This window comes from Caretta caretta, chromosome 20, assembly GCF_965140235.1.
Source record: "Caretta caretta isolate rCarCar2 chromosome 20, rCarCar1.hap1, whole genome shotgun sequence".
Lineage (NCBI taxonomy): Eukaryota > Metazoa > Chordata > Testudines > Cheloniidae > Caretta > Caretta caretta.
In genome coordinates, this window is record NC_134225.1 from 8,648,029 (window position 1) to 8,667,624 (window position 19,596).

General features: G+C 52.1%; 1 protein-coding gene across 1 annotated transcript in view; it reads left to right on the forward strand.

The window, feature by feature from the left end:
• Positions 1–4,306: 4,306 nt before the first annotated feature.
• AKAP8L (A-kinase anchoring protein 8 like) overlaps positions 4,307–19,596 on the forward strand; it is a 39,199-nt gene continuing 23,909 nt past the window's right edge. Inside the window, 3 exon segments of the mRNA XM_075121645.1 lie at positions 4,307–4,421; positions 4,424–4,474; positions 18,941–18,973. Of these exon segments, the coding sequence (XP_074977746.1) occupies positions 4,322–4,421; positions 4,424–4,474; positions 18,941–18,973 (184 nt within the window). The 5' untranslated portion in view covers positions 4,307–4,321.

The following is a 19,596-nucleotide window of genomic DNA, read 5'->3' on the forward strand; positions in this document are numbered from 1 at the left end:
TACCTCCCATGTCTTACATACAACACTCCTACTAATACACCCCAGAATGACATTGGTCTTTTTTGCAACAGCATCGCATTCTTCACCCATAATCAATTTGTGATCCGTTATAAGCACCAGCTTCTGGAGTCGTTATTCTGTGAAAATGATAGCCTTTTTTTTTTAAAGTCAGTTTCTAGCCCTTGTGGTTGCAGAGAAAAACTGAAAAATGCAAAAAGCTAAAACATGAGAACTCCCAAACATTCTTTTTTTTTAATCTCATGGTTTTTTGGGAGCCTGACTCATGATTTTTGAACCCCTGGGGCTGACCATTCATAGCTATCAATTTTAAGGCCAAAAGCAACCATAATGATTATCTAGTCTGACCTGCCTAGCACAGGCCAGTTATTTACCATCACTTCTGTTTAAACTATGACATCTAGTCATTGATAAAAAGTCTCCAAGTGATAGAGAATCCACCCTATCCTGGGGTTAGTTATTCCAATTGTTTAATTCACCTCCTATTAGACATTTGCATTTTATTTCTAGCATGAATTTGGATAGCTTTACCTCCCAGCTATTGCATTTCTGTCTGCCCTCCTCTGTCAGAAATATCCCCCTGGATGTGCTTATAGACTGTGATCCAGTCACCCTTACCTTTGATAAGTTACATAAACTGAGCTCCTTCAGTCTCTCACTTTCCACCTTCCTCCTCCTACTCAACATCCCTCTGCTTATACAGGAGCTCTCTGAGACTATGCCTTCGCTCGAGCTAACTCCTCTGGAGTTAGACTAGTTTGAGTGAGAGCAGCTACAGTGTGAAATAAAATTGGAGCTGCAGAGTGATTGGATTACTGCACAGAGTGATTGTGTAGGTCTATATGGGAGCTGGAGGTGTAATCTCCAGCTGAAGTAGACATACCCACCCTAGTTCATGGTAAAAATAGCAATGCAGCTGCACCTACTGAGGCTCTGGGGGAAGCCCACCCACAATCAACAGCCCCTCCTCCTAGCCTCAGGGGAGGAGCTACCCGGCCCAGGTCTCAACCGAATGTGGGGGACAACAAATGAAAAAACAGGGACAGGAGTGAGGGTCACAGAGTCAAAAGCAGGGGTCCAGAGGGGGACACCAAACAGAGAATGCTGGACAGCACCCACTGCTCCTCAAAGGAACTGTGCCTGGAGACGTGACTTCAGGGACAAACGGAAATAGGCCCCACAGCCACAGAGCATTTGCACATCTAGCTTTCTCCTCCTGGTATGGCGTTTGGCCAACGCCAGGAGGAGGTTAAGGTGAGGAGGTCTCGCAACTTCATAGGGCCACAGGTGGGGTATGCATATATTAGGAGATGAGGGGGAAAGTGTGGCTCAAGTGTGAGGAGGTGGTTCAGGAGGAGCCAGAAAAGGGGCTGCAATCTGGCACACTCAAGGTAGATGTTCGCCAGCATCTCCCCCTCAGCGCAGAAGGAGCAGGTGTCAAGGGAGGTGCTGAACTACACGTGCTCAAGGCTCTGTGAAAGAGCTGCCAAATAATATCCTGGGTGTGTAGTGGGACCAGGGTAGAATACAGAATACAAGGTGGAATACACCGGCATTCCTCACCCTCCGTGGGTGGCAGGAGGTCCCGGGTGTTTGGGTGAGACATGAGGGTGAGGAAGTGATGGGTGTGGAGCAACTGTTCCTTGGGCGCAGTTCACAGGTCACGCAGCGTGCTTAGGTGATGCAGCCAGGGAGGCTTGCGGGGGCAGGGGCCTGATGGTGCGGTCTGGAGGGCCAGAGGTGAGGGGTGGACAGAGAGCATCCTCCCACCAGGCACACTTGAGGAAATCACAAGAGACAGGTAGTAATGCTGCCCTCGCTTCCTGGAGTATACACTGGGAGATGCAAGGGGTGAAGAGCCCTATGTGCCTGCTGAGCACCCAAGGGTCCACCCAGTCCCTCCGGTTGTGTTCTCCTGGATCTCCAATCCTGGTGATACCAGTCAGAACCAACCTCCAGTACACCGAGGGGGACTCCACCACCTGCATACCGAGATGGGGGTTGTGTACCAGCGACTCCATAAGGAGGTCCTCCCCTTCGGTGGCCACCGCGGACCTGGTCATTGAGACTAGCTTTGCGGTCCTGGTAAAAGACTGGCAGTTCATAGAGGTCTCGCGGGAGACCCTTCATATGGAGGTAGAAGAGCTGCTAGTCATAGCAGATCCCTGGGAGGCAGCAGAGGAAGGCATGTGCCAAGCAGTGTAGCTGCAGCTGCATGGGCAAGGGGTCTGGTTAGCCGCCTCAAGTACAATCCTGTCTGAAAGCTTGGGTATGTACATGGGGCAGCTAACCCTTGCTGCCATAGCTACACTGCTGTTTTTACCATGCTAGCTCAATCAGAGTAAGGGTTGCCATCTGTCCAGGACTGTCCATTTTTTTAAGTAGCTGTCCTGGGAAATCTGTAAGTTGTCCCAAGACACTGAAAGTCCTGGCTTTTGTCACTCATGTTCCCTGGCTCTTAGCCAGTCTTTCCCTTCAGGTTACCCCTCTGAACAAGGAGCCACCCTTGGTTTGGTCTCTGGACAAGTCCCTTTAAATCCCTGCCAGAGCCCTGCCACCGCTACCCCTGGCATTTAAAGGGATGCATTTAAAGGCAGGCATTTAAAGGGATGGGGGCTCCAGCAGCTGCTACCACAGCAGACCCCGAGGCCCTTTAAAGCTCTGCCAGAGCCCAGAGCCCCAGGTAGCAGTGGCAGCTGGGAGCCTTCAGGGCTCCTCAGTGATTGAAAGGGCCCGTGGCTCTGCTGCCGTAGCAGCAGCTGGAGCCCTGGGCCCTTTAAATTGGCCCGGGGCTCCCAGCCACCTCTGCAGCTGGTAGTTGGGAGGAGTGGGGGGGTGATTTAAAGGGCCTGGGGCTCCCAGCCACCACTACCACAGCTGGAGCCTTGGGCCCTTTAAATCAAGATTTGACAGCTGCACTACCCATGTCAGGATTTAAAGGGCCCAGGGATTTAAGGCCCTGCTTCTCCAGCCTGAGATGCAGGCATTCTCAGACCTGGGATGAGGGCCCATCAATGGCTTGGCGGGGGAACACAGGACTTGGTCCAGGTATGCAAGGTCCACAGTTGGTGTGGCAGGGGAAAGTGGAGCCAGGTCTGGGCCAGCAGAGCCTACAAATGGCTTGATGAGGGAAAGTAGGACTGGGTCTGGGTATGTGGGGCCTGTTGATGGCTTTGTGGAGGAAAGTAGGGCAAGAGCCTGGTCTGCAAGACCCATCTCTGGCTTGGCAGGGGAGCAGGTGGCTGGGCCCCACCCTGCAAGGCCCCTTGACGGCTAAGTGGGGGAAGACGGGGCCATAGCCTGCGTATGTTCAGCCCACAGCTGGCTCAATGGGGGAAGATGGGACTGGGACCGGGTCCGGACTGCAGGGCCCAGCGATGGCTTAACGGGGAAGGTGCGACTGGACGCCCGTGGCTGGCTCGGCGGGGGAACGCGGGGCCAGGCCCGGTTATGGGGGGGGTCTCTCTGCGGGGGAAGGCAGGACAGGCCCGCTCCTCAGCACGTTGGCAGTCGCCTGGGGAGCGCAGCGAGCGGCACCAAGCCTCCCCCGGCCGCTGGGGTGCCCGCCCCAGTCCCTGTTCGTGCGGCTGCCGGGCTGGGGATCCCGCCCCAGAGCAGAAGCGTCCGTGTGAAGGGGCTGCACGTTGCGCTAACGCCGCTGTGTCCCGCCCCGAGGGGCCAGGCGCCGCCACCCTCGGGGTGCGGCCTGGGCGCGGCCAGGCTCCAGCCGGCTGCTCTCCACAGCTCGGGAGCCCGGCTCGGGCCTCGGGCCGCCTGGCGGGGTGAGCCCCGGGGGCAGGGCCCGGCTCGGGCCGCCTGGCGGGGAGGCTTTGACCGCCGTACCGCCCCATGTCCCTGCGGAGACACCGTAGCCTAGCCAGCCTGGGTTGGGTCCCCGCCCGAAGAAGGGCTCGTAGCACCACGGGCCCGCCGACCTGCCGCCGTACCTAAGGTGAAGCGGATCAGCGTACAGCCGAGCCTGCCTCCTGCTGACCAACCAGAGAGCAGGATACTGCCCCTGACATTGCTTCCTGATCGACAGTTATCTTGGCCAATCCCCCCTCTTTGCTTTGGCGTGTAATGACTGACAAATAGCGTGACCAATGAGCTGTTAAAATCATTTCGATTGACGTTAATGTCCGCCTTTCGTATTTGAAGAGGTTCTTGATTGACATTTGTCCACCCTATGGAAAGTAAGAGTGATTTTGATTGACGGCTTTTTTATTCTAATGGCAACAGAGCACAGCGGGAAACTTCTCTGGTGGACAGGGAGGGAGGCGGTGCGTGGCAGGCCCGGCCACCAATGACTTGCAGGTGGGCGGAGCAGCGCGTCCAATGCGGTCGGGAGGCGGGGCTGGACAGCTGCCGTTACCGTCTGTCGCAGGAGGCAGCCGCGGGCCGGGGTGAGCGTGTGAGGTGAGCGTGGGACGTGGAGCTGCTGTCATGAGCTACTCAGGTGAGAGGCTGCCGGGGCCGGGCTCTCGGGGAGGGGGCCGGCTGCCCCCGTCTGTGAGGGGGGTTCTGCGCTGCCCCTCCTCCCCCGTCCCTGCCTGCGGGCCTTGCTCCGAGCTCTCCCCGTGCCCTCGGCGCCCCGGGGCGGGCCTGGACGCGGGCGAAGGGCTGGCCCAGGAGCTCGCTCCTTATTGCGCACCGCCTCCGCCGTGGGGCTGGGGGGACGGCGGGTGGGGACCTGACCGTCGCTTTCCACCCGCCGCATGAGCATGGGGCTTGCGGGGGCCCGGCCGGTTCTGACCCCGGCCCCCTAGCACAGAGCTGTCCTAGATCTGCAGGGGGGGCCGCCGCCACTGACCCCGACCCCCTACTGCATGGCACGGGGCCTGAAGGGGTTGGAGCTGGCGGACCCTGACAGCCTACCGCAAACATGGCCTGGGGCCTTGGGGTGGGGCTGGCCCTGATCCCGATCCCGATCCCCTGTTGCACGGCATGGCATGCGGGTGGCACTGGCCCTGACCCCCCTGCTGCATGGCATGGTATGGGGGTTAGCACGGGCTCCAAGGGGGAGGAGGGCTGGCACTGGTCCTGACCCCCTGCTGCATGGCATGGCATGGCACAGCACGGAGATCAGCACTGTCTCTGACCCTCTGGCGCATGGCACCGTGTGGGGCCTGGTGGGGGGCTGGTGCGGGGCCCGGTGGGGTGTTGGTGCTGACCCTGTCCCCCTATTGCACAGTGTGGGGCCTAGTGGGGCACTGATCCCCTCCCCCTACCACACAGCATTACAGGGGGCCTGATACTCCCTAATACACACATTATCTCCACCACACAGTGTGTTACGGAGTTTGGGGTGTGTGTGTGTCTGGCACTGACACACACACGCATACATACCTCATCCCCATTGTGTAGCACTGTGTGGGGAGGGCTGGCAGTCAACATGCACACAACAGAATTGCCTGAGACCTTCCGGGGATGGGGGGGTTCTGCCCCTGACACCCCCACATACACCACCAACCATCCTGCATTACATGGGTTTTGGACATATGGGAAGATATACAAGGGGAGGAGGGACACACACACACCATTACAACAGGTTCTGGGGGGATGTAGTAACCAGGAGGAGGAGTTGGCTCTGCTATCCTGCCATACATAACATTGAATAGGCCTCTGGTAAAGGGGGTATAATAACTAGAGTAGAAGCTGACGTGGTTTCCCCTTGTATACAGCATTGCATTGGCGTGAGTATGTGTGTAATAAATAATGAGGGAGAGGGAAACCCAGCATTGGTAATATTCTCTGTCAGCTGTGAGTTTTGGAGACTGTGAGGGTAAAGGTGGAACTGATTATACCCTTACCTTACTGTCACTGCATCATCTTGGCAATGATGGATGATGGAAGGAATTTACACTGCTTCCTCACATACACTCACCATTGCTTGAAGGAATGGGGTATGATAAGGGTGGAGAAGGTGATGGTGATATTTTCTCTCCTTTCCCCCTCACACTATTGCATGGCTTTGGAGGGCATGTAATAAGGAAGGAGAAGAAGTTGGCACCAATATCCCTGGCTGATGAGCTCGGGAGAGGGTGGGGGAATAAGCAGGATAAAGCTGGCACAGATTCTTCCCTTTCCCCCTGCATCTGATGAGCTCGGGAGAGAGAAATTGAGATTTATACCCAGCTAGGGTGACAAGGCATGTGGGATTCTGCATATGAGAGGGGGCATCAATCCCTGCTTCTCCTACCCTCTGTTGAAACAAAGTAAAAGGGTAGTTGAAGTTGTCCTTTGAGAGTCTCTGGTATTCAGCTGGTAGCCCAGAATTTGCAGCTTTGCTGCTTTTTGCTACAGGTTTGAGATTTTTTTTCTTCCTCAGTGTGGTTGCAATTAACTGCCTTTGGGTGCTGGGTTACACGTTTTGCATTAAATAAAATGAGAGAGGTTGTGGGGGGAGGCAGGGAAAATACTAACCTTAGAGCTCAGATTCAATAATACTGTACTGCTAAAAGACTATTAATCTAGCTATGAAATTTGCCTTATTCTGGATACTCAATTGTATGTGGAATGTTCAGAACGTTACCTTCCAATACAATGTGTGCAATTTGGACAAATTAATAGTATAATTGGGTTTGTAACTCCTGCTTTGCTTGACACTTTTGTGTCTAAATATAAGGGGTTCACCTTGATCAGTGGTGAAAATCTCTCACTTATCAAGACCCATACCTCAACTGTGCACTGTGATAGCTGGACACCGTATTGCTCCCTTTCTTCCCCAAGGTGGCAGCCTGTTCAATGCTGTGCAGGTATGGCAAGGATTCTCAGCCTTAGGGTCATGGAACTGCTATCATTTTCTACAGACTCTAAGGCTTAATGTAAAAACTGTTTCCATTTATTATGGTTGTGAAGGACCTTCTGAATACAAATTGCTCCAGTTATTAGGTTTATTCTATCTATCTTGTAGGGGAAAGTTGTACTTCGTTATGGAAAATGTTACAAATAATTTTTGCTTGATGTATTTTTAAATATTAAATGATTGAGTTCACATGCATTGACTGTAATAACTGATTTCAGTCATCCATAACATAACTAGAGGGTCATTGTTGCTTCTGAATGTCCAGCTCATAACATGCACCTGCAGCTGATTGTATCCCTCTTTCTCCCCCACAAGTTCCCTGAATGCCACCCTCACATTCCCCTCTATTTTGGTCTCTGTAACCCACCCTCAAACTGGGGGTTCTGTGTGTGTTCCCCTGCCCCTGTGGCTCTGGGTGCCCTCCCCTCTCTACCATAGGTGAAAGAACTTGCAAAAGCAAACTGCTAGCTCTTTTCATTGCTGAAACAGCGCAAAAGGTTCTGGGATGTGGCATTACAGAAGGAGAAGTGGTTGGTTTTGGGGGGTCATCGGTGGATAAAAGTTAAGAATCCCTGTTAAGTAGTATGGTAAAGAGCTTTGATGTGGTGTATATTGGAAGGAACTATAGAAGTTTTGCTTGTCTATTATACAGTTTGTAGGGAAAGTCTTATTTTTGTAGAAATAGGGTAAAAGTGATGTGAAGCATGTAGCCCTCCTCAAAACAAGAATGCATTTTATATTGGGAGATGAAGGTTTTCAGGATGTACTCCTTGACTGCAACCTTGTAGGCTGTTGCAAATATTAAGAATATATGTTACTTGAGGCTTTCTCCGTTTTCATTTTTGTGGAATTAGAAGCCTTAATCTGAGGTCTGTATTAATGCTTGTATGGATTATAGATTATTTCTTGAGGAGGAGGTGGGGGTAGGGGTAGAACATAGTAATGGCTCGATATACATACTTTTTTTTATCATTGTTCACCTAGAAAACGCATTTATGTGATGAGTATCCATTGCAAAATAGATGCCCATATTAAAATTAAAAAAACAAAAAAAACAACTAAATAGCTCAGCCCTGGAAGAATGTGTGCAGACTTCGAAGCTAGATGAATGTGGCATAACAGAAGAAATTGGTTGACTTTGGGAACTGTGGTTGACTTTGGGAATTGGGTGCCAGAAATTGCCAGCTACGAACACAGACGGAGCAGGAAGGGTATGCTGATGCAATTACTTGTGTGCAAAAGTGTGTGGTCAGAGGTGTGATGAGACCAGACTGGGGTTTCTTGCACTTAATTCACCAGTCTTCATCTAATACAGTTACTTTTTGATGTTTCTGGCCTTGTGAAATTAGTGGAGTGTGGTGTTGGGATGGATGATGGACCTGGCCCTATATCCAGGTTCTACTCAAATCTTCCAGAAATATAACTTTGGTTGATACTTAAGGTATGTCTAGGCTAGAGTTTAGCCGTGTTGTAACTTGAGTTGTTGGTTGCCCTTCTGTTCCCTTTCCTGCAGTATATTATGTTTATAGTCATTCAGTTTCTCTGTACAGGTGATTCGATTAGCAGAAAAGTTAATAAGATTCCATTATCTGTTCATATATCTGTGGTTAAATGATTCTTTGGTAAAGGATTCTACGTAAATGTTTTGCATATACAGGAGGCATGACTTACAGCTTAATACGTTCTGTATTAACTTCTGTATCTCTGATATAAAGTGGCTTAAAACATACCCAGACATGTACAAGAAGCAAAGGTAAAGCAAAACCCTCCTATCTTTGAACTGGAAGTAGGCATTATATCTCTGTTCCTTATCTTTAGAAGAACTAAGACTACACATCTCTATGTAACTCCATTCTTGAATGGAGTTGTCTGTTTAAAATTGGTATCGTCTAGTGTGAAGTCTTCCAGTTTCTAACTAAAATTCTCAGTGACTTGATGGTAACTTTAAGAGGTGAGCTCACTTTGTATGTGGCACCTGTTGAGGTGTGTGTAATCTTGAGGAGTCACCTTTCTGTACCAGCATCAAACAGAAGCGTGTCAGTCAGCCTCTTGCAGGGCTAGAAATGCAGCACTATTGCTGATGTAGGAAAATGCTAAAACTAGTCAGGAAACTTGTGTATTCTAGGTTCTAAGAGGAGACAATAATGCCAGTTTTAAAAAGCTTTTGGCTCATTTAGCAGGTCCTCAAGTAAACCATTTTTGAAGCACTTGGAGGAGAGGAAGGTGATCAGGAACAGTCAACATGGATTCTTCTTCCGAGCGATTGCTCATGTGTATTCCACAATACGTGTGCGTGCTTGCCATGTGCACCAGTGCTGGAAGTTTTTCCCCAGCAGTACCCGTAGTGGGGAGCGCCCTAGTGACCCCTGGAGTGGCGCTTCCATGGTGTGGTATAAGGGGAGCTGCACGCTCCCCCCACCCTCAATTCCTTCTTGCTGCCAGTGAAGGTGCATCGCAACTACTCTGCTCCAGCTTCGTTGTAGCTAGTCTCCAGAACTGCTTGTTCATTCAGTGTTAATACCTGTAGTTAGTTAGCTGATCAGTTATTAAGAGAGCCTGGGCTGGGGCATTCCTCATGCCCCGGGTTTTAAGTCATGCGACACTTGTAGGTGATCTGTGCCAAGGAGTGACCCGCACACAGACTGTTTATGCTGTTTGGGAGAAATCCATATCGGCGATCGTTGCAAGATTTGCAGGTTGCTCAAGCTTCAGACTGAGAGAGAGAGAGACATTAGACTCCAGGCCATTCTGATGGAGTCGGCGCTGATCCCAACTCCAGCGCGCCGCCCCAAGCCGGCACTGGGCACTGTGGTGTCAGTCTGTGACAACCCTCCGGCGCCTTCGAGCAGTCCGTGGGGCACAAGAAGGCCAAAAAGATGGCTTCTTCGCAGTGGCACTGAGGTAAACCCAAAGCAGAGGCAAGACCCATATTGGGCAGTCCTCTATCCCCTCTGGCCTCTAGGCCTCCGACTCACGTAGAGCGCAGTAGCCTGGCTGCTTCGGACCAGGCCTCCCTGGACGTCCAGATGCCCTCCATGCCAAAGGCCCTGCAGGCAGCCCAGGATCTCATGTACATGCCTGTGCCAGGAGCACCGCCGATATCAGCCCCATGCTCCAGGGGCAAGCCACTGCTAGGATCTCCGCAGTCACACCTGGCTTGGTACCGGTCTTGGTCCAGGGAATGTTCCCGACCCCGTTCACCACCCAGCAACCGTTCAGGGCAACGTCCATGTGGATCGCCCTCGACTCCCACCAAACAGTCTGGTTGAGTTCCATCTGACTGAGACTCGCGGCACCACTCCACTTTTGAGCTGTCGCGGGTCCGCCCATCAGAGTCAATTGCAGAGCAGCTGCTACCGACGGTACTGGTCCTCCACATCGAGATTGCGGTCCCATGCTCGACGTCGCTCCAGGCACTCCTAGTCCCAGGACAGCGGCAGGTGATACACCAGCCCGGCCTCCATTCGAAGCTGCCCATCCATGAGCCAGACCGAACAACTGGGCCTACCGAACAACTGTGACACCGTAGCCAGGACAGTGGTACCAGTGGGCACCGTGGCCCCAACGCAGCCCCTGGTGGGGACTCGGTCTGTGGCCGGAGTCTCGGAAGCACCATCGGCCTCCCTCTCCAGATCTCCCTCTCTAGACCAGAGGAAGGAGTCAGTGGGATGTACATCCCCGGCACCATGCCCAGAGACCAAGCAGGTGGTGGACCCGCTGGTGCCGGTGGACACCCAGAGTATCGCACCGGCCTTCTCGCCCTCCGTGGATGAGGCGATTATGGCCCTGCCCCGCTCAGTCCCATAGGAGGACTTTAGGGCCACCAGGAAGGGTGGCATCAAGCCTTCACCTCCAGGCAGAGAAGATGGAGGAGTCCTCAGACTCCCGGTTTAAAGTGCTATCCTCTTCAGCACTGGGCAGGGTAGCCTTGCCTCTCCATGAAGGGATGGCAAAAATTTCAAATGCCCTGTGGCAAACACTGGCCTTGTTGGCCCCCATCTCCAAGAGGGCGGAATGCAAGTCCTTTTAACCCACCCAGGGACACGAGTACCTATACACCCACCTGGCGCCCAACTCCCTGGAGGTCGAGTCGGTCAACCACAAAGAATGGCAGGGCCAACCAGCCCCTACCCTGAAAAATAAAGATTCACGGAGGCTGGACTCTTTTGGAAGGAAAGTTTATTCATCCTCGAGCTTCCAGTTATGAGTGGCAAACCACCAAGCTCTCCTGGGCCGGTACGAGTTCAGTCTGTGGGGCTCCCTGCCCAAGTTTGAGGAGTCCCTCCAGGAGCGCAATAGGAAGGAGTTCAAAGCAGTGGTGGAGGAGGGTACAGTGGCTGCCAGGGCAACTCTGCAGGCAGCTTCAGATGCGGTGGACATGGTTGTGCGGTCCATGGCCTCCGCGGTGTCCATAAGAAGGGCGTCATGGCTCCTGCTCTCTGGGCTGTCCAGTGAGGCGCAGACCTCCATGCAGGATCTCTCGTTTGAGGGCAAAGCTCTGTTTTGCAGAGCAAACCGATACAAGGCTGCATGGCATGAAAGACTTCCAGAGAGTCTGGAGGGTTGTGCAGGTCTCTATGTTCCAGCTCTGGCTAAAGCTAAGTTTAAGCCACAGCAGACTCCCACTCAGGCTACACACCTGAAATATGAGGCTGCCCTTAAGAAGTCGCGAGACTATAAGAGGCTCCCTCAGAGGCAGTCTCGGCCTGTCCCCCAACCTGGGTCCTCCAAGGGCAAGTAGGCGGGGAAAAGGCGTTTTTGATGAGACGCTCAGGGGTGCCCTGCCAGTTCTCATCAGGGATCCTCCCTCAATAAAGCTCCCCTTCTCCAACTGGTTGTGTGCTTTCCTCCTGGAGCGGTCGCGGCTGATCTCGGACCAATGGATCCTCAACACCATCTCCCTGGGCTACACCCTCCAGTTTACTTCCTCCCCGCCCAACCATCATCTGCTTCTGTCCCTCCTGGGGGACCCCTCGCATGAAGCTCTGCTCGAGCAGGAGGTGGGGCAGCTCCTGGGCCTAAGAGTGGTGGAAGTGATGCCTCTGAACTCCCTGGGCAAGGGGTACTACTCCCGCTATTCCCTTATCCTGAAGGCCAAAGGGGAATCAGACCCATCCTGGACCTGCGCAGTCTGAACCAGTACATGGTGAAGCTCAAGTTCCGCATGATCTCCCTGGCCTCCATCATCCCCTCCCTGGATCCCGGGGACTGGTATACTGCCCTTGACCTGTAGGATGCGTACTTCCATAGTCATATATTCGAGGGGGCATAGACGCTTTCTCCGTTTTATTGGTGGGACAGAATCCCTACAATTTATGGTCCTCCCATTTGGCCTGTCCACTGCCCCCGGCGTATTTACAAAATGTATGTTGGTGGTAGCGGCCTACCCCAGATTTTTCCCTATCTGGACAATTGGCTGGTCAAGGGCAGCTCCTGGTTGCAGGTGAGGCATTACGTGACGCTCCTCCTGTGCACGTGCACCTCTTTGGGCCTGTTGGTAAACAACACCAAGTCCACGTTAAACTCTATGCGTTGGACCGGGACTGTCGGGGCACTCCTGGACACCTCGTCGGTCAGAGCCTCCCTCCCACCGGACAGGTTTGAGACCCTGAAGGGGCTTATTGACATGGTCACAAGGTTCCCGGTGATGACAGCCAGAGCGTGCCTCCAGCTCTTGGGTCACATGTCGGCATGCACGTACATGGTCCATCATGTCAGACTCAGGATGAGGTCCCTCCAGCTCTGGTTGGCCTTGGAGTTCTCCCAGGCTAGGGACAGGATGGACAAAGTCCTCACCGTACCCGACTCAGTGATCACCTCCCTACGGTGGTGGTCTGCCCCGAGCAACATGCTCCAAGGGGTCCCATTCAGGGACAGGGCCCCGTCGCTGGAGCTAGTGTCTAATGCGTCAGGCCTGGGTTGGGGGGCTCATGTGGGGAATGTTCAGATCCAAGGTCTGTGGTCGGCTCAGGATCTGACCCTACACATAAATGTCAAGGAACTCAGGGCGGTATGCCTGACATGCAGGACCTTCCGCTTGCACCTGAAGGGCAAGGTGGTCAGGGTCCTCACAGACAACACGGCCTCGATGTTCTATATCAACAGGTAAGGTGGGGCCCGGTTCTCTGCTGCGAAGCCCTCAGGCTGTGGGATGTGCCAAAAGGCCTTCCGTCTACCAGATGCCCGGAAATGTGGGTGGATTGCTTGAGCAGGGATTTCTCCTCTCAGCACAAGTGGTCTCTCCACCCGGAAGTGGCTCACTGGCTCTTCCAAGTGTGAGGAACTCCCCAGGTGGACTTGTTCGTGACTTGGCAGAACCGGCACTATCCCCGGTTCTGCTCCGGGGAGGACTGGGATGGGGCACTGTCTCCGATGCCTTCCTCCTGTCCTGGTTAGGCCAGTTTCTCTATGCCTTCCCCCCATTCCCACTGATCAGCAAGGTCCTGGAAAAGATAAAGAAGGGTAAAACCCGGGTCCTCCTGATTGCCCTAGCATGGCCCAGGCAACATTGGTACAGGACCCTTACGGGTCTGGCGTTTGCTCCGCCTTGGCCATTGCCATTCCACCCAGACCTGCTCTCCCAGGACCAGGGCTGCCTCCTCCACCCCAACCTAGCAGCTCTCCACCTCATGGTGTGACTGCTCAATGGTTAGGTAGGAAGGAAAGGATATGCTCAAAAGGGGTCCAGCACACCCTCCTAGAAAGCAGGCGGCCCTCCACACACTGCGCCTATTTGGCAAAGTGGTCCTGGTTCTCCAGATGGGTGGCTGAGTGGGGTGTTTCCCAGGTGGCTGCCCTGATCCAGCTTGTCCTGGACTACCTTCTCCACCTTAGAGCCCACGGCTTGGCACCCTCATCAGTCAAGACTCACCTGGCGGCCATATGGGCCTTCCATCCACCGGTGCCGGGGCACATGGTATTCTCCCATACTATGACTGGCTGGTTCCGCAAGGGGTTAGACTATCTGTTCCCATATGCTAGGCCCCCAGTTCCTCTGTGGGATCTGAACCTGGTGCTGACCCGTCTCCCGGGGCCCCCGTTTGAGCCGCTAGCCACGTGCTCCTGGTCCCACCTCTCGTGGAAGGTGGCCTTCCTGGTCGCGATCACGTCGGCCAGGCTGGTCTCGGAACTGAGGGCCCTGACCTCCGAGCCCCCATGCACGATGTTTCATAAGTTCAAGCTCCAGCTCCGCCCACACCCTGCGTTCCTCCCGAAGGTGGTCTCTGCCTATCACATAGAGCAGGACATTTTTCTGCCAGTCCTCTGCCCCACACGCCGCGTGTCCAGTGACGAGTGCCGTCTCCACATGCTCAGTGTGCAGTGGGCTCTGGCTTTCTACCTCAAGCAGACCAAGCCATTCAGAAAGTCCTCGAAACTGTTCATCACCTTAGCTGAGCACATGAGGGGTCGGTCGATCTCCAGTCAGCGACTTTCCAACCGGATCACTTCGTGCATCCATACCTGTTAAGAGCTGGCGGGTCCTGTCCCCATCCCCCCCCAATTGTGAAGGCGCACTCGTCTCAAGCGCAGGCCTTCTTGGCCCACATCCCCATCCACGTGGTGGCTCTACAAATGTCCTGGTCTTCGGTTCACACGTTCACCTTGCACTACGCGATCATCTCCCAAACCAGGAATGATGCTGCGTTCAGCAGGGCTGTCCTCCGTCCTCAGAACTTGTGAACTCCTACCCACCTCCAATAGATATAGCTTGGAGTCTCCTATTGTGGAATACACATGAGTAATCACTCGAAGAAAAGACAGTTACCTTTTCCGTTAACGGGTGTTCTTTGAGATGTGTTGCTCATGTCTATTCCACATCCTGCCCTCCTCCTCCTCTGTCGGAGTTGTCTGGCAAGAAGGAACTGGGGGGGAGGGGGGGGAGAACATGCAGCTCCCCTTATACCACGCCCTGGAGGCACCGCTCGGGTGCTCCCCCTCCTACGGGTACTGCTAGGGGAAAAATCTTCCGGCACCGGTGCATATGGCGAGCATGCACGCCTATTGTGGAATAGACATGAGCAACACATCTCGAAGAACACCAGTTACGGAAAAGGTAACTGTCTTTTTCACCAAAGGCAAGTCATGCCTGACCAGCCTGATTGCCTTCTATGATGAGATAACTGGCTCTGTGGATATGGGGAAAGCAGTGGACGTGATATACCTTGACTTTAGCAAAGCTTTTGATACGGTCTCCCACAGTATTCTTGTCTGCAAGTTAAAGAAGTATGGATTCGATGAATGGACTATAAGGTAGATAGAAAGCTGGCTAGATTGTTGGGCTCAACGGGTAGTGATCAACGGCTCAGTGTCTAGTTGGTAGCTGGTATCAAGGGGAGTGCCCCAGGGGTCGGTTAGGGGCCGGTTTTGTTCAACATAAGAATGGCCATACTGGGTCAAACCAAAGGTCCATGTAACCCATTATTCTGTCTTCCGACAGTGGCCAGTGCCAGGTGCCCCAGAGGGAATGAACAGAACAGGTAATCATCAAGTGATACATCCCCTGTTGCTCATTCCCAGCTTCTGGCAAACAGAGCCTAGGGACACTATTCCTGCCCATCCTGGCTAATAGCCATTGATGGACCTATCCTCCATGAATTTATCTAGTTCTGTTTTGAACCCTGTTATGGTCTTGGTCTTCACAACATCCTCTGGCAAGGAGTTCCACAGGTTGATTGTGCATTGTGTGAATAAATACTTCCCTTTATTTGTTTTAAACCTGCTGCCTATTAATTTCATTTGGTGACCCCTAGTTCTTGTGTTTATGAGAAGTAGTAAACAACACTTCGTTATCTACTTTCTCTACACCAGTCATGATTTTTATAGACCTCAATCATATCTCCCTTTAGCCATCTCTTTTCCAAGCTGAAAAGTCCCAGTCTTATTATTCTTTCCTCATACGGAAGCCGTTCCATATCCCTAATCATTTTTGTTGCCTAACCCCTAATCATTTTTGTTCCATCCCCTAAACATCTTTATTAATGATCTGGATGGTGGGATGGATTGCACCTGCAACAAGTTCTGAGGGTAGGGATAGGGTCCAGAGTGACCTAGACAAATTGGAGGATTGGGCCAAAAGAAATTTGAGGTTTGCAAGGACAAGAGCAGAGTCCTGCACTTAGGATGGAAGAATCCCATGCACCGCTACAGGCTGGGGACCGACTGGCTAAGCAGCAGTTCTGCAGAGAAGGACCTGGGGATTACAGTGGATGAGAAGCTGGATATGAATCAGCAGTATGCCCTTCTTGCCAAGAAGGCTAATGGCATATTGGGCTGCGTTAGTAGGAGCCGTTTTGGAGTAGCAGCCTGTTAGTCTGTATCTGCAAAAAGAAAAGGAGTACTTGTGGCACCTTAGAGACTAACACATTTATTTGAGCATAAGCTTTCGTGAGCTGCAGCTCAGAAGTGAGCTGTAGGTCACGAAAGCTTATGCTCAAATAAATTTTAGTCTCTAAGGTGCCCCACAAATACTCCTTTTCTTTTATTAGTAGGAGCATTGCCAGCAGATTGAGGGAAATAATTATTCCCCTCTATTCAGCACTGGTGAGGCCACACCTGGATTATTGTGTCCAGTTTTGGGCCCCCCACTACAGAAAGGATGTGGACAAATTGGAGAGAGTCCAGCAGAGGGCAACGAGAATTATCAGGGGACTGGGGCACATGACTTATGAGAAGAGGCTGAGGGAACTGGGCTTGTTTAGCCTGCAGAAGAGGGGTCGGGGGGGGGGGTTTGATTGCAGCCTTCAACTGAAGAGGGGTTCCAAAGAGGATGGAGCTCAGCTGTTCTCAGTGATGGCAGACGACAGAACAAGGAGCAATGGTCTCAAGTTGCAGTGGGGGAGGTCTAGGTTGGATATTAGGAAACACTATTTCACTAGGAGGGTGGTAAAGTACTGAAATGGGTTACCTAGGGAGGTGGTGGAGCTTCTTAAGGCCCAGCTTGACAAAGCCCTGGGTGTGATAATTTAGTTGGGGATTGGTCCTGTTTTGAGCAGGGAGTTGGACTAGATGGCCTCCTGAGGTCCCTTCCAACCCTAATCTTCTATAAGTCTAAATTCTGCAGTGGGAGCCCTGGTCATGCAAGTGTGCAGGGACATTAATTGCCTCCTGCTATACAGGACTGTGTCTCTTCCAGTGCTAAGCTTCGGTGATTCTATGATTTAAGATACAAGTAGTTCACCAAAAAAGTTATGACCAGTCCTGCTCCCTACACTCTTTGTAGCAGATCCAGTATAGTCCTACTCTGGGTCTGGATAGGAATTTGGGAGCCCACATAGGGGGATTCACACCTAAGGAATCTTGCTGAACCTAACCCAGCAGGGAGATTTCTGTGTATTAGGGATTTGGCAGTGGGGGTTCAGAAACTTTGGCTAAAATCAAGTGGTGCTGTCTGTTTTGGCCATAATTACCATTGCAGCTAATCCATGTTCTGCCCTGGTATGATGGCACCTATCAATAAGTACAAAATTATCTGTCACTGGATTACCAAATGGAAAGCAAGTTGCTAGTGAGTGATTCCTTCCCTTCCAGTCCAAGATGATGCTGTGAGCTAGGCCTTGGGCAAATAACAGCCTTTGTTCCAAGCTGCATCTTTCTGTAGATCTTGAAAGACAAAACTCACCAGTTCCCAGTTGGAATGGTATCTATGCAGTCACAAGTTCTAGAAATTTTAAGATTGAATTAAAATAACATTGACTGAAACTGATGAATAAGGACACTACTCTCTAGAGCACGTTTCCTACTTGTTGTTGATATGGTACTCCTAAGGAATTCTGCACCAAGAAAAATAAAAATGCTGCACACAATATTTTAAAATTTTGCAAATTTTATTTGTTAATAAATAAATGTGGAGGCTCCAATATAGCAGTGGTGAGCACAGACCACTGGCTGCACAGAGGTGAGAGATCACCCTGCAGGCCCCCCACCCATTGTACAGGGTCTCTGCAGTGAGGCTGCACTTGACCCTAGCACAGCACAAGGGCCGGGCCTGCTGTAGAAACACCCTTGGGCTTTGCACCAGTTGTGGGCAGGCAGGCTCAGCCCAGCAGGGCCCAACTGTGGAGGGCTTGGTGTAGGTGGATCTAGATGTGGGATAAGAGGGTTTTGTGTGGGGCACCCTGGCTGGGGGAAACTCAGTGGAGGATCTGGATGCACAAGGGAGGTTCCAGATGCAGGGACAGTAGGACTCTGCAGGGGGGTCCAGGTGGAGAAAGATGGGATTCAGCGAGGGGGTCTGGGAGTGGGACTTGCTGGGTTTGGGGTCTGGGTGCAGCTGGTTGGGACTCAGTGGGGGGTCCAGTTGCAGGGGGCTTGTCAGGGTGGTCCAGGTGCAGGGGTGTGGGGTTTGTCGGGGTGGGGGTTTGATGGGCCTGCTTAATTGGGGAACCCCAGCTGATGCTGCCGCCAGTGCCAGGATCCCTCCCACATCCGCTTCTCTTCCCCATCCTATCCCTTTCTTCACTGCCTCTCCCCCATCCCATTGCCTTCCTCTCCCCAGTCTCCTGCTCCCATCCCCCTTTCTTCCCCACTGCCTATTTCCCCACCACCACCAGTGGCCCTCACCATTGTATAGAAAACAGGATGGCTCCCAGCACGCATAGAAGAGGGGTATGACTGGCACCAGGACCCAGGAGGAGGAGTTAGCTAGCGGGAGGGGCACACTCCATCATCCAGGCAGCTCTGCACTCGCAAAAATGGGCAGCGGCATGTGACCCCACACGTCTTTGGGGGGAGGGGCAATGCCCCCGTCCTCCCTAAACTATGCTCATAGGAGGGTCCCCTCCCCCCGGTGATTTACCTCTCTTCTGGGTGCTGGATACCACATGCCTGTGCTGCTGGGGAGGGGCACCTGGCCGCTCTTGCGACTTCCCTTTGCTTCCCCATCCTTATCTGCGGGGGACATGAATTCTGTATGCTCAGTGGCGCAGAATTCCTCCAGAGTAATACAGGTTTGTCAAGCTTTGATCTCTTTTTAGGAGTATCCACTGTGATACAGTCTGGCTTATTTGGGTGCATTTGATGATCAGATCTTAGATAGAATAGATTCTCCTTAATGCCAGCTGTTCTAGCTAGAGCATACCATATAATTTGGGTTTTGACCACCTTTTGGTCTTTTTCTAGGTTATGGCAACTGGAACTCTGGGACAAACAGAGGCAAGTATAGTAAAATCTTAATACATTATCATGAACAAATGTCATTTAATGTAATCAGTTAGAAAAATGATTATAAAATTGAAGGTTTTCACAGCTCAAATCTCTTCCACCACGTCTGAATAATATCCTTTCAGGTCACACAACTATTTCGGTCAGCGTTGCAGAGCCCATATAACTGTGACAGTCAACTCTTTACTGTTCTGCATTGTGCATCAACAAAACCAGATATTTCTGTTCCCAGAAGTCAGCACAGTTTGAATCCACTATCTGTTTTCCTTCAGTCTTTCTGTCTGATATCACTTCTCTATGAAACGGCACTGAAGATTAAAGTGCTGTCCTAGCATGCTAGAAGACTGAATTTCTAGTTCTTGTGCCTGAAAGATGCAAAAAATGGCAGTGTGTCTGCATTTAGGCTGAAACAGGCCTCCCTTTATAAATACTTGTCTTTTTCCAGAGGCCATGCTCACTGTGCTCAGACTAGAGTGTGATGCCCAGCTATGTGGGAGAATCTCCCTAATCTGCATGCTTTAATTAGCACAAGGAAGCCTCTATCCACTCCACGAAGACTGACTAGCAGAGCAGTATAGTATGTTTTTGGGTTTTTTTTGTATCACTGACTGGTA